Genomic DNA, 19458 nt, shown 5'->3' with positions numbered 1-19458 from the left:
AACCCAGAAGTTTGTAGTAGACATGTTAACCACTAGATCACTGTACACCCTCATCATGACACTCTAATTTAAACCGACAATTATGGATACTAAATTGAAAACTCGTTGCCATGAAATTCAGGACTGCCATTTTAGATGAGACAACACTGCACTCTTCTGTTTGAGAACTGATACTACACGACAACACAAACAGTACTTGTTTACGTGTAATTTGTCCAAATACAAAATTCCATACAATATAAGCGATCATGTAATAATTAAAAAAAACATGACATTCATATGTTACTTTCGTGCTGGGGCTTGAATAGAAAATAAGCTTTCGAGAGGTCATGTGACGGCGCATGAGTCGACTCAATGTTTAAGGTTGGCTTCAGGACAGGAATTCATTCTCTGCAAGCTGAAAGAGGAGGAGGGGAGCGAGAAACCGTCACACATATAGAAGGAGAGGTATGCTTGTTGTTTTCATCACTAAACTAGAAACAACGAATGCCTTCGCTCATTCCGTGCGTCTCACACGCATGCTGACTCGCACGTGTAACATTTTTTTACTTTGCAAAAACCAAGTCTTGTAGTAACTCATTTCGGGTGTGGTCGTTTACGATTCCAACACAGCGTTTGATTTTTCTTTAAACCCGAAACAATTAAGAGAAATACTTCGAAAGCAAGTCTAATACAGTCCCGACGCGTTACGTCACTTAACTGCGTCCACTGTTTACCAAAATGCGCATGCGTAGTCCGTTCACTTGATGAGCAAACATTTGGGGACGGTAAGAAGGTAACCGGAAGTGATGACTTCAAACGTCGTATTTTTTGGGAGGGGGGGCTGGCAAATTACAAACAAAATTACTTATTAAAACAAATAAAATTAAAATATAGCAATGGGTTATCACTTTACGAAATCCACAAAAAACAAGGTTATACAACGGGTATGAAAAAATAAAAAAGATTACATACAAAAAAGGTACCGCGTAAACATTATTGTAAAATTGGCAATAATTTTGTTTTCATCGATTTTAATTTTGTACAATTAGACAATGTTGAATATCATACAAAAATTCAAGAATTATTCCGTTTCAACGGATATAAATTGGTTGGGTAAAATAAGTTTACGTATCATTTTACAAGCAATCTCTTTAATTGTGTTCGTAATGAAAAAAATTCAAACGTCGTACGCCTCTCCTCGCGGTGTGCGGTCATGTGCGGTCATGTGACGTCATTATGGCCAAGGGTCACGGAAACCGGAGGCGGTCCAGCCCAACCGCGCCGTTCGGTAACTACTAACTAGCAAAGCCAACATGGGCTTCCGCGACGTCTCGAAAGAAGCACTCGTTGGGACGCTCACACTCGGACTTGTTTTTATTGCGGGATATTTGTTAGGTAGGACACACCTTTATTTTTAATATGTGTTTCACGAAGACAAAAGTCGATCAACAATAACGATTACGACCGCTACTATCAATCGAGGGACTTGTCAATCATGGGTGCAGCCCCTCCCCCCAGCGTCTCTTGGGATTTGCCTCAGATTGTAACAATCAAACGTAATAATATATGTCGTAAACTATTACCAACTTTTTTTTTACAGAACCAACTCTCGAATCTAAATCTTAAAACAATTGAAATAACGTTGCACCTGCTTTAAGATAATCGTCATAGGAATGAATGGAGACGAATGGGAGATACCATCTGTAGCATTAGTGGGGGTGTTTAGAGCTTACTTCAACAACATCTTTTTTTGACAAATAAAAACGAAATAAAATACATAATGCGCAGCATGTCAAATAAAAACATACATTTAACACGTTTAAACGAATATGAACTAACAAAAGTACTTAATACAAAAATATACATTTTAATGGCTTCAATTTTAAAATGAATCAAAATATGGATTTTGTATATACTGTATCAAATATTTAAAAGCAGCCGAGTAGAGTACTTTAAACAGAATCTATGAAAGGAAATGTATAAATAAATAAAAAATGAATAAAAGAGTAATACGCATAAGTTAACCAATGAATGTTGGTTGTATTTCAATTTATAAAATATTGTAGCTGTTACTTAAAATGTAGTCAAATACTGTACAAATCTTGAAACAAAGCCTCTTTAAGTCAAACGATACGATAAATAATAGACACAAAAAAATACGAGATTACTGTCCCACAATGGAAGGTTTGTAAGCGCAAGCGGATTGAGTATCTCTGAACTTTAAACGTTGTAAAAGCAACTGACTGCATTGTTAACATTGCGCTTAGGTAACCACTCAACATTAACATCGAGCATGCGTCCATAGTCCACTTGAGCTGTACCACTGAAATAATGTTCTTTTGCCGACAGGAAAAGGGAAGAGGAAAGCTTTGAGAATGAACTTCTCCAAAAGTCATGGCAGCGGGCAAAGCAACCCGCTGATGCAGTACGTTTTGCGCCACTCCATGAGGGAGCATCCCGCCTTGGCCAACCTCAGACTGGTACGCGCGCTCGTTAACAAGATTAAAGGAAGGAATGGCCTTGAATTGGAACAAAAATAGCACTCCATGTAAAATATAGAACACAATGATAGTGCATGTAAATAATTGAGTGTAATTGAGCCAAAAGTCAAAGAGTCATCTTCCACATATTACCAGAATTTGGTATTTGCTTGTGCATCTTAGCTGGGATGCACTTTAAAGAAAAAGAGGGGGAAAAAAATCCTGATATGTAAACTCCAATGAGTTGATTTTAGAAAAGGTCATATATTTTTTTTTTGTTTGTTGCCTTTCAGAGGACTTTGGAGCACGACGGAAAGGCCATGATGGTCTCCTGCGAGCAGTCGCAGTTCATGGCCAACTTGGTGCGACTCATCCAATCCAAGAAGGCCTTAGAGATCGGTAAGGTGTCGTCAAGCGCCGAGATGCATCTTTGCATCGTTTACCCTCTCAAATTCAAATTCAAATCACAAAATACCCGTTAAAAATGAACTTGACCTCATTCTCGGAAAATTTTAAGCAAGCACTATGAAAAGCTCAAGAGAAATGTTAGGAGTTGAAGCGCTCCGTTTTATTGGTATGAATAACCTGAAGTTTTTTGTTTTTCGGGCGCTTCGGGCGCAGGCGTGTACACAGGTTACAACACGCTGAGCATGGCGCTGGCATTGCCCGATGACGGCGTGGTGGTGGCGTGCGATGTCAGCCAGGAATTTGCAGACATGGGCAAACCGTTCTGGCAGGAGGTAGAAAAGAAGCTCAAACACTCTTGACTTGTTGACATCTCTTCATTGAGCTTTCTGGGATGTTTTTGCGCAAGGTGACAATTGCTTTCTTTGGGTTCACTATCTTGGAAGAGACCCCACTTGTTGCACTATCAAGAAGTCCTGAGGGCAATAATGGATGTGTGTCAAAGTGGGAACTGTAGCTTGATTTTGACCTGCGTTTTGCTGAAAGCTGTCTTTTGCGTTTGCGCTCATCTTTAAATTGCAAATGAAAGTCAATATTCTAAACAGGTTTTGCTGTTTTTTTAGCACCTAATTGGATTTGTTTTTTCTTCTAAGACCAAACAAGATTTGAAACTTTTTTTTCCTGCATTAACTTGCACTTCCACTTTTTTCTTTTAGTGATAATGTTGAGGATTATTTTGCCAACTTTCTTTCTTCACAGGCAGGAGTGGAGAAGAAAATTGATCTCTGCATTCAGCCTGCATTGGACACACTTGGTAACGTTGCGACGCACTTCAAGCTGTGACATTGCATCATGTGTGGAGGGGAGAGGCAAATTTACAACGATCACTGAGGGACTGGCTAATTACGGCACTTTTGTGACATTGTCAAAAAGGAGTCTTGTAATCTTCTATGCTCAACTATTTACAAAATACAGTATGCACAACTTAATTATTGTTCCCGTTCTTGTGCTCATTGTTATTTTAATGTCTTTTCTTCTCCGACCAGAGGAGCTTTTGGCTGCCGGCGAGGCGGGAACGTTTGACTTTGTCTTTATCGACGCTGACAAAGAAAACTACGATCCCTACTACGAAAAGTCTCTGCAGCTCGTCAGGAAAGGCGGCATCATTGCCATTGACAACGTAAGTCCCCCCCACGCCACCAACACGGCCGTGAAAGGTTGACAATGGGTTTGCGAAGCGCCGGGGAACTTTTTGGCATTTGCACGTGCAGGTGCTGTGGGGCGGCAAAGTGCTGCAACCCGCCGCGGACGACACGTCAACGCTGGCCATCGACAGGCTCAACAAGAAGTTGCACCGGGACGCTCGGATCAGCCTGAGCATGCTCACCGTGGGCGACGGCCTCACGCTGGCCATCAAATTGTAGGAAAGACGGCAGCAGCGCCAGCAGGCCGCTCGTGCGAAAGAGAAAAGACATAGACTATGATGTGTTGTTTTGGTTTACTCAAAAAAAATTGACCCCACTTTGTATTAACTCAAACAATGTCCAATTATGTTTTTTTTTACTCTAGTACGACCTAAAGAATAAAATACTTTTCCAAGTGCCCCTAACATGGTCGACACTGAAATATCCCAATAGGCTTTTTTTGATCGAAAATAAAACAGATTTTGATCCTAAATGTTTTCATTCGTTCAAGCTGTAAGATTATTTTTTACCTCCCTGCTATATGTTCTTGCTTATAAACGCAAAACGTGATTGTTTTAGTTATTGCAATTTGAATTTGTGAAAAGAAAACGTTTTTAAGACAATTACAATGGTCACGAGGAGCGGAATCGGTGAATCCTAAAAGGGGATTGCGTGTAGCGGGATTCAAACATTTTAACAACGGACGACGACGTTTTAGAAGAGCGAGCAAGATTTCAATTCTGTCCGGTGCCCCCAGAAACGTCGCCAGCACACGAAAAGTGTTCCAACATTTGATCTTTTTTAAAGAAATGTTCAACTTACCTAGCAAGTGGCTAGCATGTGTTCCGTCGCAGTCGCCAAGCCCGCGAAGCTCCGTGGGCGACAGGTGCGACTCATCAAAATGATTGACACATCGTCGGTCTTGACGCTGGCCCATCGGCAACTTTTAAAAAGATTTAATTACAAGCATGGTCTTTCCAAAGACTATTTTAATGATATTCTTTTGTCAGGTCATACAATTTGCGCATGACGTTTTTTTTTTAACTTCAAACGCTTCCTTTGATTTTAATTACAGTATTTCAAACAAGACATAAAACGTAAATTAAACATCGCACCTAAATAAGTTAAAACGCGAGAAGTTAAAGTTTAAATGCAATTAAACTGTACCTGAGAAGTGATTATTTCACGTCACACTTGACGGGTTGGTACGCATACCACACTTCTGGGTCGGATTTTTCAGGACAAACAGTATTGCAGTACATGGAAAAGTTGAATTGTATTCCTTTAAAGAGGTATTTTGTAGGACACCTTTTTTATTTCAAATGCAATGAAATTGTTTCATTAAAATGGATTTTTTTCACATTTCTCTATCTTAAGAAAAAAACGCCACTGCAGAGACGTTGCTTAACAAAAAAAGGAACAACTTTAATTGAGAAAGGAAGTCTAGTGAGCAAAAGAAGAGCTCTGATGCAACTTGGACGTCCCACTCGCTTGGATTGTCAACATCGACTCAAATGGAGGAAATCGTGGCTCTTAATTTAAGCATTGTGATCGACAGTAACGCTTCCCAATTTGTGGGTCGCTGCCCCCCCCCGCCCAATATATTTTTTTTAGGTCTTCATACATTGTTTAGCAGACAATCATTTGTGACAGGAGCTTCATTGTGACTTACAAGCGAGTGGAGACTAGGCGGTGACATTTCAGCGGCGCTCAAGAAATGAAAAAAAAAAAAAGAGGGGGGGGTGTCGTCCTATTATTTCATATGGTTAAAACACAAAACAACATTCTCTCTCTAAATGGATCCTCATGCCTCCAACTCCAGGCCCAAGCCCAATTTGTGACCGCCGGCGTTGATGTTTTTCCCATCCACAAGTGCAGAAAGGACGAGTTTCATACCTGCAAGCGTTCAATATTAGAAGACTCATTTTGAAAAGAAGAAAGTGACAATTCAAAGTCAATATATGAAAGAATTTTCTTACCGGGCCGAAGAGTCTGACTGTATCCAATTCCAACCAAGCTGGCGTTGTTCACCTTAACCTGGAGGAAAATCATTTCCGTGAAATAAATGAATACATCACACATTGAAATCATAACATTTAATTTTACATTATTTTGAACATGCTCAAAAAAAATCACGAAGTATTGCAATGTTTGTTCAAGAGCCTGACTGATATGGAGGCGCTGGAGTCCATCTGGTATTTGGCGGCGATCCCAAAGCGAGTTCCGTTGCTCCCCGCCGCCCACGCCAGGTTGACGGCCGTCTCCAGCTGCTCGTTCACCTTCTGGTAGATGGAGCCTCCAAATTCACAACCGTTGTTTCTGCAGAAACAAAATACCCCGTTCATCAGTGGCTTCACTCAGCTCGCACCACAAGCGCACCCCAAAAGTGTGCGCACGCATGCATGCATGCATACATACATGTTGGTGTGTAGCTGGAAGTCGCCCGTCTTGTAGCCGACGGCAAAGTTACTCTGGAGCATCCTGGACTTGGCCGTGTCGAAGCTCATCTGGTAGCCCGCCAGCCAGCCTTCATAGCCGGCAACGGTGGCGCCGTGGAGGGTGGGACCAGCAAAGTCCAGGTCTACGTCCACGCCGGCATGAAGGAACTCACGCTTGTAGGCCGTCTTGATTTTGCCACTCTTCTTGCTGCGGGAAATGACCGTTTCAATCTATTCAGTGCATCCAAATTCATTTTCTCCCCTCAAAATTGTAATTCTCTACGAGACCGAGCAAAACGAAATCAATACTGGATGACGGATTGTATCTTGAAAAACAATGAACGTACATACCCAGTGTTTGGTGAAAATGTGGTTTCAAAATTCAGTTTCAGGCCTTTGGTGATCTAAACGAGAAAACGATGACGTTATTGCAAAGTCAAGCCGGCATATTTCCGCCTAGAGACGAACAATCAGATTTGCACCTGATCCTCGATGCAGATTTCCGTGCCGAGCGTGTTCTCGGTGGTCCACTTCTCAGTGAAGGTCAGCCCATATTCGGCCCACTTGTACTTGGTCTCCAGAGCTCCCGTCACCTTGCTGGTGTCCACGTTGGACGAGCCGCACGTTTTGAACTCCTGCAATGGACGCACGTTGACATCGGCCCATATTATTCCCATCCAATTATTTGTTTGTAGGCAATTAATGATTTTCTCAAATAGTGGCCTCCACTCTCAGTCACCATATCTCAATCGCCATGGCAACTCCAAAATCTGCACAAATAATCTGTCTTCTAACTTTTGTCAGTAAAATCCTCTACTCACCACTCCATTTGATGACTTTGTCTTGACGTCGAGTTTAACCAATCCAAAACCTGCAAGCACAATGGCAAAGGTCTTTATTGAGGGAGTTTAAATGGAGGGGGGGGGGGGTTAAACTTAAATACCATATCCCTTGTTGAAGATGTCCTTTGCAGATTTTCCCAGATCTGCATATGATGGAGGGACTGCCATTTTGCCTGCTAACACACAAATATAAAACTATGGAGATTATTGAGAGAAGAGAGAAAAAAATTATGGAAGTTCGGTGATTCTCACGTGCTGCACTGTCTCCCTCTGGTGGTACGCTAATGAATCACTGCCTGATGACAGTTCCGTTGTATTTAACCTCATCATTCAACACATTTACATTTAATCGAGAATAACAGTATGCTTTTACTGATTACTTGGGTACAATAAGTATTTAACTTTTGTTTGCAACACATTCTCATGTTTTCCGGTGGTAATGTTCAAACTGTGCAGCATATTACTTTTTTTTTTTTTAAGGAACAAAACCGGTCTCGTTTTTGATGATCGAATTTTCCGGGACACTGTCGGTTAATGTTGGTGGTACTTAGAGAGCAAAGTATTTTTTTAGGTGCTGCTTGGTGTAAAAAGTTTGAGAAGAGGCTTCGTTAGTAGTAGTCCAGCAGAGGTAGCCTAGCAAGGGGCGTTTTCTAGCTAGCAAATAGGACGCCACATTTATTTAATACTTTTAGTTTTTTAACGAAGTTACAGCAACATTCGGAGAGCAGCAACCCGGGTTGATAATGAAGTGTTTAACTCACCGACAAATGTTTGATTGTTGTCAAGGTCGCCGTTCACTTGAACTTGGAGAGTCTGCCAAGTGTAAAGACGCCGGCCAGCCGGTTCAGGACAATTACGGCTTGTGGAGGAGACACCGCTGACCTCGGGGTTGGAAGGCCCCTAAAGCTGTCTTTGGCATGCCTGACTGAAAATAAAAGATGGATTATTTAGAAACAAACATTTTCAACAACGTAATCGTTTTATTTCTGTGCCATCTGACATATGCAACGTAGAAATACATTTTTAGTCTCTTTGTGTCGAATGGAAAATGCATATTTCACACGAATTATGCACCGGCATATAGGAAGACATCCAGGTTACTATGGTAACGGGAAGGGAGAATCGTTATTTAACGAACGTAAAATAATGTGAGGATGACTTTGTAAACTACTCAGACTAAAACAAACAAATGCGTCAAACCGTACATTTATTTTAGAAAATGCAATAACGTTCAATTTCAGCTCTTTCATTTTAAAGAGTTGCTACGGGTCTGAACATGTCTGGAGCGTGTTAACAGATTCCATTCGACATCTCAGCTTGCCACGATTGTCATTGGCACATTTTTGATGCACACCGCCATATACAAAGCACCACACCATCAACTTGATCGATCCATCAAGTAAGTTGCATTGCTTGGTGGATGCAGCATTTCATCACCGAGCCACTAAAACACTTGTCACATTGCGAACAGTTCAAGCACATATACATTTCCTGAAATAGCTGATAAGTCAAATTTACTTGGATGTGACAACCCACACTAGTTGATGGATGTGCTTGCAGGACAAAAAGTCAATTTTCCACAATATGTCCTCTTTAATAGTTTAAATATTAAGATGAGAAACCATGGCTGTTTTTTTTGTTTTTTTTTACATCACACACATTTTCCAACAATTGAATCAGTACATTACAAAAAAAGTGTATTGCCTGTTCACACGAAAACGAATTTTTGAGCAACTGTAAACTTAAGTCTGATGTGTGCATGTTGCTGCCTTAGTACAAAAACACACAAACTTAAATAAATTAACAGGTTTTTAGAGATATTCCTTAAATAACTAAAGGGTATTGTTCTAGGAGTAATACTATGACAGTGGTGGGAAACCTGCGGCACGAGGACCAAATCAGAACATAACACCTCACCCAACATGCAATTCTAAAAAAAATATAAAATAATTTCTGTTAGTCATTTTCTGTGCATCCAATTTTCCACATTTGAACACCCTGTCAAATGAAGTCAGAGATTTCTTTCTAAGCACATGTGGTCATCATATGTAGAATTTTGAGTTAAAAAAAAAAAATCCAATGTGCAATTAGGCTGAAAACAGTGGTGCCTTCAGATATGAGTTTAATTTGTTGCGTGGCCACGCTCACAACTCAAATGATCTTTTACCTTTAAAAAAAATAGAAATGCAATTGGTCTAGTCCCCACCCAAAAAATATTTGATTTCACAAAAATAAAGTAAAAAAACAAAATGAAACCGTTTGTGCATCACAAATTCAAAGTTGAGTTTAGGTGCAAGTCAAATTGGGTCACTCGTATCTCAAGGCACCACTGCGCTTGCCGAATAGACTGCAGTATGGCCCCTTGTAGTAAAAACAGTCCAACCTTTTTTTATATATTTGACATTTTACACACGGAAACCTATAGCAAAGCGCAAGGTCATTGGCAAATGGAATCACACTTAAGACAAAAGACAGTTTTGGCTGATTCTTACTTTTGATCAAACAAATCCTTGAAGTCAAAGGCAGGCTGTGTGAATTCACTCCGACGGACGGACGGACGGACGGACGGCGCCCCCTCTAGCCGATGACAAATTTGAAGACGGCGGGCCGCGAGAAGGGCCAGCAGTACTCGTTGGGCACGGGCCCGTTGACGTTGCATTCGAAGAAGGAGAACATGGGGAACCAGATGCGTGCGCGACGGCTCTGCTGGTAGGCGCGCGTGTTGGCCAGCGTGTGGTAGTAGAGGAAGAGGCGCGTGGTGATGTAGAAGGCGATGAAGACGTCGATGGAGTAGTGCTCGTGCGCCGCCAGGATGAAGAAGATGCCGAACAGGTTGAGCACCCACGACAGCGTGTGGATGAAGTGCCAGCTGCGCGGCGTGTCTGCACAAAATACAACATCTTGACTTTACACTCAACGTTAACGCCACACTCCAGCAGTGTGAAATTTAATTCTTGTATAGAAACAAAACATGTATTCATGCAAATGTACACATAGTTTGAAAATTGATTCCGTGATTCTTTGTAAACCACTAGAGGGCGCCAACGTACCATTTCAGAATTACTGAATGTTGCACATTTAATGCAATGTACGCTGACGGGTCAAAAATTCAACTAAAAATAAATCGTAAGAGGAAAAATACAAAATTCTAAAATTGAAAACACCGAAATGTTAAATGCTAGATGAAGACAAATGCAAAAATAAAATAAAGGTGTGCGACTCACACTCGGTGACAAAGAAGTTGAGCAAGGTGATGACGACGGTGTGTCCGCTGAACATGTAGTCGCCGCACGTGTGCACGCCCGTCAGCGTCATGCCGAAGCCGCTCCAGATGGCCACGGCCCGACGCAGCTTGGCCCACGTGTCGCCGTACATCTGCGCGACACCCCCAGCGTTACTGCGGCGTACTGTCCGTCACCTGCGCCTTTGGCCAGTGCGATTAAGGGCGGAACTTCGCGGCCGTTCGTTACCTTTCCGGAGCACTGCAAGTGTTGTCCCGGCACGGACAGGGAGGTGACGAACATGGTGATGCAGCGCAACATGAACACCGTCCCCATGAGACTGCACATGCGCCGCAACAGAATGGACCTGCAGGACAAGCATGCAAGAACAAGAATGTGGAACTTCCTGGTCAGTCATTCAATGAGCATGACAGAAGCCCCGCCCCCAATTTCTACAGCAACCATCAAACTTTCAAGCCGTCTCTGGCAAAATGACAAACGTGGAAGTCATCCCACGGAAGTTGCGAGCGGCTGATTTTTGTTCAACTTTGATTGGGCGGTGTTGGTTAAAAAGTACCGATGTTTGTGCAGCAGTAGAACCAGCAGCCAGATGATACACAAGATGACGCCACACGCTTCAGCCATGGCGAAGGCCCACGGGATTCGAGGCACGCTGTGGACCAAAAAAAAACCAGACCATGATTTGCTTGGCCGTCTCGCTGTTTTGTATAAACAGAAACAGCGTCGTCACGGAACAAAAGGATGAAGTCCACCGCCGTCCAGTTCGTGTCCGATGTGCTGTTAAATTCTGCCAGTAACTCGACTTACAAATGGCACAATTTGTGCTTTTTTTCAAGGGCTTACAATCAGTTTTTGTGAATGTTTTTGCTTTGCGTTTGAAATTTGAATTATGTAAAAGTAAACATATAACAGAATGACATGTTGCATATTTAACCACATCACTCAACCACACAACCACGAGCTCAATGCTAACACACAATGCAAAACAGCATAGACAGGCTAAAGAAATTAGCATTGATATTGCAGTGTTTGGATTTATTGAATATAAATCTGTCTTTATCTTCTGCGAAGAACAACTAATATTATCATCATCAAATCTTATTATATGTCCTCATTTGTGACATTGAATTAAATAACTGGTGTGCTGTGCGTTTTATGTGCACAAGGGACCCACCTATCCAGGAAGATGTCAGGGAGTGGCGGGTAAGTGGCCATGTCGGGGACCCTCTCGTGCACGATGACCATGACGAAAGATGTGAAGCCAAACACGAAGACCACATAGAGGGAGCTCAGCACCGTCTTCCAGCATTCGGGGTCCAGCCGCCGCGTCTGCTGCTTGTACTTCCCGTTGGTGTACTTCTGGTACTCCTCGCCGACGGGCGCCGTGTCGGTGCCGTCGCAGGAACGCGCCGCCTCGCCGTTGCACAGCCAGTCGCCCGAGCCGGTGGGTGAGTGTCCGTCGAAGTGCAGGCCCAGCTCTTCCAGCGTGTCCAGGTTCTGCTTCTGGAGCTTGCGGACGGACGCCATGAGGCGCTTGATGTCACCCAGCACTTTGAGCTCCAGCGGGGGAGAGCGCAGGTCGTACTCGCTGAGGGCAAGCAGGCTGCTGCCATCCAGCCGGTGCTTGTGGCACAGCAGGTCCACGTAGTCGCAGAAGCCTTCGTCCTTCAGCCACTTGGCCACGTGCTTGGTCGTCCAGCGGCGGACGTTCGGCGGGATCATTTCACAAGCGTCAAATGCTGGAAAACAAAAAGAAACACACATTATAGCGTGCTGTGTTGTTAATCTGTGTGACGGCCCAGCCAATCAATTGATTGAAATTAGGAGGTAGGGTAATTTTACCCTCGTTGACAATGTTTGACAAATATTAAAGTACAAAGTATTGTAAAAGTGCCAAATGTTTTGCCTGTAATTCCTATATTTAGTGTTGTAAGCATTAAGGGCCGAAATAAGGTCATTTTATTCATGACATTTTCTCAAAATTAAACGGCCAATTATTGTATATAATTATCAGTTTTTGAGTCTACCAAATTGGGGACTTTCGGCACAATTACTTCAACAACCTCATCGAATCATACGAAAGAAGACAACTCTAATACATTCCTCTATGGGAAAAAACAAAAAAAAAACTATTATCATTATTCTTAGATTTTAGGGAACGATGAGTTATCTATCGAGTCGCTGTCAAAGGTTAGTTAGCATTGCAATGACACCACTTGGCCATTTCAGGCGAACAAAAAGGTGTTGAATGACACGCGCAAGCTGGATGAATGCCAAAAGGAACATTTGCCCAAGAAACAAAGCATAATTAATAAATGAAAGAAAACACAACAAGTGCAGCTTTGCATCTGCGAAGACGGCTAGCTTGACGGCTGCTAGCAGCGTTAGCTCGGCTTTTGGTTTTCACTCACCCGGCCTGAGCTCAAGCGAACGACAACGGCCGGCGACACGTTTGACTTGCGAACGTCGGCCAAGTGGAAAGTGCACCAGGCGAGCAACTCATAATGTCAACCTTGTTGCTTTTGCTAACAAAAACATCGCGGTGGGGCTTGTGTGCAATCATATCGCGCTGCGAGTTGGCATCCGGCTCGCACGTGACGTCACACGAGAGGCCTTGTCCACAATAGAAGCGCAACCAAAATAAAGTGACGTGAAATGGGGGGAAAAAAACGCGACACAAGATGCGCTTCACACGTGAAAATGTGTTTTTTGCCCGTTATTTGACATATTAAAATAACATTATTTCCACACATTGTAACTAAAATTACTTGGAATAACCATTGATTGCGCTTGTGACGTCATGACATTTGAACGTGCAGGAACATTTCACTCTATTACTACGCGACCAACAGATGACTGCATTGGTGGCATACAAGTGCTGCTTTTGAAACATTACCACGACTGTGCTACGAGCAATTTTTCTTTTTACTTTTTTTGGGGGGGATTTTACTATGTTGAACATTATTACTATGCTACCTATTGTTGACAGATAATTCAAGTGCTGCTTGAAACACGAGCTGCTCCTACCACATGACATGCTGGGTTGCTTCGTAATTACCGTAACGCACCCAAAACGGTAAGCAAGCGTGGCGCAAATCCGATCTTGCAGCTGTCTTTGCCAGTCAAAGCTCAGCAAAAACATTCACAAGGGAACGCAGTAGTACTGCAGCATTTTGGATTTGCAATGGAGGAGCGCTCGCCCCGGACGCCATCTGTCAAAGAGTTGAAGCACATTTTGTTTGGAGGAAAACGCTCCGGGAACCACGTGGACGAGGTTTGGCCTTGTCTCTTCATTGGGGACTCGTGAGTACACGGCCATAAACGCTACTGCTGCCGCTGCTATGCTACCGGCTGTTCCCTTCCGGGTTCGAGCTAACTGAAAGATGACTGCTGCTGCTCTGCGACCGCCCACGCCCCCCACAGGTCGGTGGCTAATGACCGCTATGTCCTGTGGAAGCTGAGAATCACTCACGTGGTCAACGCGGCCCACGGCAGCAAGTACTGCCAGGGCGGTGAACTATTCTACGGACCGTCGGTGGATTATTACGGCGTGCCTGCTGACGACTCGCCATCCTTTGACCTGTCGCCCCACTTTCTGCCGTGTGCCAACTACATCAATAATGCGCTCAACACTGCCGGCGGTATGAAAACATTCATATTAGGGATGGGCGAGTACCAATGCCAAATATCCGTATCAGGCCGATATTGGGTTTACTTAAAAGTATCGAGTAGTCCTGAAGGTTGTCGATACCAGTCAGCGATACCAAAGGCATCCACTTGGGTTGGTTCTGAGATCAGGAAGTAAATGGTACGCATGGCTGACAACGTGTGAATTTAATCCTTGTCCATCCTCTCATGTGCCCATGAAGATGCAATTCCTGAAAGTATGTTGATCACATCGGGCCAAAATGGATTCATGGCTTTCCGAGTCATTTCAATTGTAAAAGTTGATTTGAGATTCAATTGAATTGAGGTGGATGCATGTTACACGACCATTGCATTTGTGATTTCTTTTTCATCCCCTTCTAATCGGAATCGTTGGTGTTCAGCTCGTGTTCTGGTGCACTGCGCGGTGGGCGTGAGCCGCTCGGCGTCGCTGGTGCTGGCGTACCTGATGATTGGCCACGACCTCAGCCTACTGGAGGCCATCCGCAAAGTGAAAGAACGTCGTTGGATCTTCCCCAATGTCGGATTCCTCAAGCAGCTGCGGGCTTTAGACCGCCAGCTCTCGCGGGAAACGGCACCACGTCATCCGCTGCAGGAAATCCTGCCAGAAATTCCGATCCATTCGCAAGTCATCACTCTTTTGCCAAATAGAAGCACAAATAAAGTGTCACAATAAGCAACAATTCATTTGTTAACACAAATAAGGAGACAATATAAAACATCTGTCAACATGAATCATCCAAGTATCAGAAAACATAATATAAAATACACATTTTCAATGATTTGCCAACATAGACCAAAATAATAGTGTACCATTTTAGAAAATTCAACAAATGAATTGAAATGACCAAAGTAATATATCTATCTAACCTTTATCCAAGCCACTTACTCTCACAATGAATAATGTAATTTAGCTAAGAAAACAAAAATAAAAATGCATAAATATAAGACCAATTCAAATAAAGAATGCCAGGACTAAATGGTATAAATGGTATAATTTATTTTCAGCAATAATATAATACATATACATATATATATACATATATATACATATATATACACATATATATATATATATATACATATACATATATATATAACCAAAATATAAACTAATATTTCAAATTTATTTAAATTAATAAAAAAAAACAACCCCAGAAGTCAATTTTAGACTCATCCAGCAGAAGGCGCTGTTGCACACTCCCGTGATGACGTCATGGAAGCGCTCCAATCAGTTCAATGAGCTTGAGAATTCTACAATGCAATACCAAATGACCACTCCCTTGACGACGAAAGTTAAAAGGAAGCGACATCGTCATCCTCATTACGGTACATGATGATGACAATTTTTGTTACTATGATTGGTACAAACAAATGCGGAATCCATCTCCGGGTTGCTAGAGTCAAGTCAGTCCAGTGACAGCCGACTCAAAGCAACAACATTTCAAGGTATTGGGTACTTGTGGAGGCTGCCGATCATAGACATCGATACTTCATGCAAAAAAAAAAAGAAATATGACGTGAAAAAAATCTCATCAAATACAAATATGAAGTGATCTAACCTTTAAAAATATGCAGGCTCAAATAAGCGCCTGCTAACATGTCTGGTTTAAATACCAAATAAGCTAGCCGGAGTCCGTGTGTGTGAGCGAGTGAGCGAGCACTCATGGCTGGGCTAACCTTTAAAGACCCAAATTATTTTGGGCGACATTAAAATAGCCAAAAATGTTGCCGTGTAGATGACGGCCGAGGAGGGCGGCGGCCTACAAACGTCGTCTGGCTCGCTCGCAAGTTCGAAAGTAAGTAGCTCATTGCTCAAATACTGATTTCAACTATCTCGTTATGCCTTCGAATGTGACAGAGGCTTGAGAGAAGAGGAGGTGTATACATTTGGGATAGGTCGATTTAAGGAAAGTGGAAACAACTCCAAAATTCCGGTTCAGGTTTATTTCATGCCATGTGTGCTGCATTACATCTTCATCGATACCGGGTTGAGCCATAACAAATCCGGTTCGTGGCAAGCTAAAAATGGCACATGCAATTATTGTTCAGTGTGTATTTGCACAATTGTTTTGCAGTTTTGCGCAAACATAAAAAAAAAAAAACCAAAAACTAGGAAATGTTTTCTGATGTGTCCAAATGGCCAAAGTGGCGCAATCAGGCATACCCAGACGCCCGAGGAGCTTGGCCACTCCGAAGGATGCGTCCGCGAGGTATCAGAGCCCCCCGGCGTCTGAACTTCAGAGGCTGATGTGGACCAAGACAGGCAGCGAGTGCAACCACATGGATCAGGTCCAACCCAGAATCTTCTTGGGAGACATGTAAGCCGAGCAAAGCACGGGTCCTTTCAAAGTCAAATAATGATCGATTTGGAGTACGTTTTCAGGGATGGGCCGCGCCAAATTGTGTTTTGTTTGTCGTCTCTTCAGGTACGCCGCCAAAGACAAGCGGAGCCTGCGCGCGCACGGCATCAGCCACGTGCTGAACGCCGCCCACGGAAAGTTCAACGTCAATACGGGCGCCGCCTTCTACCGCGACATCAAGTTGACGTATCGCGGCGTGGAAGCGTTCGACATGGTGACCTTTGACCTCAGCGCTTTCTTTTACTCGGCGGCCGACTTCATCCGGAGTGCGTTGAGTTCGCCCACAGGTGAGACGGCTGCGACGACATCAGCACAAAGAAAGCGGCGGTTGTGTCGATCACAATAAGATCCGATCGGTGACCTGACTTCATTTGCCCATTTTTGAGACTTGAGATTTTATATTTTATTTGTAGTTTTTTTTAAACTGATGTGAAAATTTTTCTAAGAAAATATTAGTAAATGAAAAAAAAAAATTCTGAACAAACATTTTTGTTTCTTGAAAATACACAACTTCTCTCTGAAAACTTGATCATTCTTATTTCAGTAACATGACTTTTAATACTATTAAATAGTCCAAATATTACGTCACGCTGGACATGATTTCATTTGTGAAACCAAGACCATTTAATCCCAAGTTAAACATGTTTCCATGTTTTTATAACATCTACTGAACAACGTTCTCACAATTTCATCCTCATGACGTTGAAGTTTCTTCTCATACAATTAAGCATTTGTAGTAATATTACAGGGATATTTTTCTGTTTGTTCTGTGCGTGCGCGCGCAGGACGCGTGCTGGTGCACTGCGCCATGGGACTGAGCCGCTCGTCCACGTTGGTGCTGGCCTACCTGATGATCCACCGGCGGCTGCCGCTGGCCGAGGCCATGGCGGCGGTCAGCGCCAAGCGCAACATCTCGCCCAACCCCGGATTCCTCGAGCAGCTGCGGGCGCTCGACGTTAGGCTGCGGTCCGCCGGCCACAACGGCAACGGGCGGACTTGAAGTCACGTCTGAGGATTAGAAAATGTGGCAACGGAATAAATGAACGGCATCCGTTTTGAGAGCGTTACATTTTGTGGTTTGCTTACTTCAACTCGCCTTATTGGAATGAATCGATAGATTTGTTTTGTCCAATTTCCTTTTTTTTCTTGGAAATATTCAACTGATTTCAAATAATAATTTGATAATATGACTTCCCACCCATCCCAAATGTTTTTGCTTTGTCATAAATGTTGAGGCCACTTCGAAGGCCGCGCGGTGCTCAAGTCCGAAATATTCCAACGGCGAACGATTGTCCTCAAGCGTCTCCAGCAAGACTGTGTGCCTAAAAATAAACCAGGCGGCGTGTTTGAACGACAAGAGGATGCAAGACGACAAAAATAATCTTCCGGGCAGGACTTTGAAGAGAGAACGAGACGTGCTCGGCAGAAAGAGAGCGGCTGTCCGATAGCACACGTTTCATGATTCCGCAATGAGAAGCGAAGCCGAGAAGTGACGACGTCGGTGCGAAAACGTTTCATGACAATCTCTAAAATGTGAAGCTCTGAAAATACTTTCCGGATGTTGATGTTAAATTAAAAACTCATCCTTAGAAATATTAAAGACAACAATATTTTTTTCAAATTTTGCAAACATATTAAAAAAAAAAAAAAGAGAGATTTACCGGTACATTTGTTTTTGTTACGATCCCGGGATGGGGTGAAATGTCCACAGTTTCATCAGTGGCGATTCAAAAGTGTGCCAGTGTGTGCTCGGGGGTGAGGGTGGAAGTGTTCCAGCGTGGCAGCTAAGGTCAGCCACATCATCGCAGCCCCTAAAAATATCCTCGGCAACCGACGGCCGTTACACAATCGTCTCCTTCGCCACCGAAACGATACAGCTTCTTCAGATTTGGCGTCATCACACAAGCGGACGAAGGCATGTCCCAAAGACATCTCGACGACCACGACGGCAATGACGTCACGCCCAGCTGCTACGAGCTGGACAAAATCCTCAACCGGGGCTGCGCGGCATACGCCGCCTACAACCAGGTGTGGCCTCAAGTTTACATCGGCGACGAGTAAGTAGCAAAATACCGAAAGCGCTCAATCGATCATTGCGTGCGCATTACATTTAGGACATCATTTAAGGTGCATTTTTTCTCTTGAATTCCGTAATCTACTAATTATTTAAATTGAAAATAAAACTCCCACCCCAAAAAATATTAATTCATATTTAATAAATAAAAAGTACAAATGAATTTTGACTGCGACAGGGCGACGGCAAGAGACAAAGTGAAGCTGAAGATGTTGAAGATCACGCACATCCTGAACGCCGCCGAGGGGACGTGGAACAGCGTGGACACGGGCGCCTGTTACTATGGTGACATGGGCGTGGTCTACCACGGCGTGGTGGCATCGGACACGCCCACGTTTGACCTCAGCCAGTACTTTTTCACCGCCGCCCACTTCATACAAACGGCGTTGGCAGAGCCTCACAGTAAGGCACAAAAGTGAGGGGGGGGGGGGGGGGGGGCAGGAAACCGAATAACGTCCAGATTTGTATTTTTTGGGGGGGAGATGAGTTAGCTGGAGGTGTACGCAGCAGGAAAACCACAGAGCTGTCTGTGTGCGATCAGATCAAGTGCTGGTGCACTGCGTGATGGGCAGGAGTCGCTCGGCCACGCTGTTCCTGGCCTACCTGATGATCGGCGAGGGCATGACGCTGGCCGACGCCGCCGAGCACGTCAAGACGCGCCGCAGGATCCTGCCCAACTGGGGCTTCCTCAAGCAACTCCGGCAGCTGGACGTGCGGCTCACACTCGAACGGAGGGACGCCGCCCACCGGACTGAGTCCAGATGACATCTACAAGGGAGCAC

At 43.6% G+C, this 19458-nt stretch overlaps 6 protein-coding genes across 15 annotated transcripts in view; 3 read left to right on the top strand and 3 right to left on the bottom strand.

Annotated features, from left to right (window-relative positions):
• Nucleotides 1-5310, bottom strand: part of LOC148317836 (uncharacterized) — a 56352-nt gene extending 51042 nt beyond the window's left edge. For all 3 annotated transcript variants that reach the window (XR_015840027.1, XM_088284253.1, XM_088284254.1), the window contains exons 1-2: nt 5219-5310; nt 4874-4994 (exon numbers count right to left, since the gene is read on the bottom strand). Coding sequence is in view for 2 of the 3 variants with exons in the window: in XM_088284253.1 (XP_088140379.1) it covers nt 4874-4988 (115 nt within the window). In the remaining variant the exon portion in view is untranslated. The remainder of the gene's footprint in view (nt 1-4873; nt 4995-5218) is intronic.
• On the top strand, nt 303-4544 carry LOC148317837 (catechol O-methyltransferase domain-containing protein 1-like). Of its 2 annotated transcripts, none has more exons than XM_088284249.1 (7): nt 303-447; nt 2332-2462; nt 2756-2861; nt 3084-3202; nt 3627-3681; nt 3914-4047; nt 4139-4544. In XM_088284249.1, exons 2-7 carry the CDS (start codon nt 2358-2360, stop codon nt 4289-4291), a joined length of 672 nt encoding a protein of 223 aa, XP_088140375.1. In that variant the 5' UTR covers nt 303-447; nt 2332-2357; the 3' UTR covers nt 4292-4544. The 2 variants fall into 2 exon arrangements, with proteins under 2 accessions (XP_088140375.1, XP_088140374.1); XM_088284248.1 differs by lacking the exon at nt 303-447 and adding an exon at nt 1199-1377.
• Nucleotides 5311-5455: 145 nt separating the features above from the next.
• LOC148317835 (non-selective voltage-gated ion channel VDAC2-like) lies at nt 5456-8226 on the bottom strand. 2 transcript variants are annotated; one of them, XM_088284245.1, is made up of 9 exons: nt 8093-8226; nt 7433-7507; nt 7311-7360; nt 6972-7124; nt 6841-6893; nt 6470-6697; nt 6220-6370; nt 6031-6088; nt 5456-5947 (listed from the first exon to the last, which is right to left on the bottom strand). In XM_088284245.1, exons 2-9 carry the CDS (start codon nt 7497-7499, stop codon nt 5856-5858), a joined length of 852 nt encoding a protein of 283 aa, XP_088140371.1. In that variant the 5' UTR covers nt 7500-7507; nt 8093-8226; the 3' UTR covers nt 5456-5855. The 2 variants fall into 2 exon arrangements, with proteins under 2 accessions (XP_088140371.1, XP_088140373.1); XM_088284247.1 differs by having other exon boundaries at nt 7433-7504; nt 8093-8205.
• LOC148317834 (sphingomyelin synthase-related protein 1-like) lies at nt 8110-13929 on the bottom strand. 4 transcript variants are annotated; one of them, XR_015840026.1, is made up of 6 exons: nt 11748-12312; nt 11130-11225; nt 10802-10919; nt 10556-10706; nt 9824-10213; nt 8110-8256 (listed from the first exon to the last, which is right to left on the bottom strand). XR_015840026.1 is itself a non-coding variant. In XM_088284244.1 (6 exons), the coding sequence occupies exons 2-6, from the start codon at nt 12293-12295 to the stop codon at nt 9909-9911; spliced, it is 1218 nt and encodes a 405-aa protein (XP_088140370.1). In that variant the 5' UTR covers nt 12296-12312; nt 13632-13929; the 3' UTR covers nt 8461-9908. The 4 variants fall into 4 exon arrangements, 3 of the variants coding, with proteins under 3 accessions (XP_088140370.1, XP_088140369.1, XP_088140368.1); XM_088284244.1 differs by lacking the exon at nt 8110-8256 and adding an exon at nt 13632-13929 and having other exon boundaries at nt 8461-10213; XM_088284243.1 differs by lacking the exon at nt 8110-8256 and adding an exon at nt 13642-13929 and having other exon boundaries at nt 8461-10213.
• LOC148317832 (uncharacterized) lies at nt 13360-19441 on the top strand. Its single transcript, XM_088285250.1, has 6 exons — nt 13360-13876; nt 13997-14214; nt 14623-14905; nt 18480-18659; nt 18855-19078; nt 19218-19441. The coding sequence occupies exons 1-6, from the start codon at nt 13758-13760 to the stop codon at nt 19439-19441; spliced, it is 1248 nt and encodes a 415-aa protein (XP_088141376.1). The 5' UTR covers nt 13360-13757.
• On the top strand, nt 14911-17669 carry LOC148317833 (dual specificity protein phosphatase 13B-like). 3 transcript variants are annotated; one of them, XM_088284250.1, is made up of 4 exons: nt 14911-15568; nt 16389-16560; nt 16669-16889; nt 17388-17669. In XM_088284250.1, exons 1-4 carry the CDS (start codon nt 15448-15450, stop codon nt 17600-17602), a joined length of 729 nt encoding a protein of 242 aa, XP_088140376.1. In that variant the 5' UTR covers nt 14911-15447; the 3' UTR covers nt 17603-17669. The 3 variants fall into 3 exon arrangements, with proteins under 3 accessions (XP_088140376.1, XP_088140378.1, XP_088140377.1); XM_088284252.1 differs by having other exon boundaries at nt 14911-15688; XM_088284251.1 differs by having other exon boundaries at nt 14911-16038.
• Nucleotides 19442-19458: the final 17 nt, after the last annotated feature.

This window comes from Idiotropiscis lumnitzeri, chromosome 20 (assembly GCF_059441095.1).
Source record: "Idiotropiscis lumnitzeri isolate Australia: NSW breed Sydney's pygmy pipehorse chromosome 20, RoL_Ilum_1.0, whole genome shotgun sequence".
NCBI lineage: Eukaryota > Metazoa > Chordata > Actinopteri > Syngnathiformes > Syngnathidae > Idiotropiscis > Idiotropiscis lumnitzeri.
This window is presented reverse-complemented; position numbering and strand designations above follow the sequence as displayed.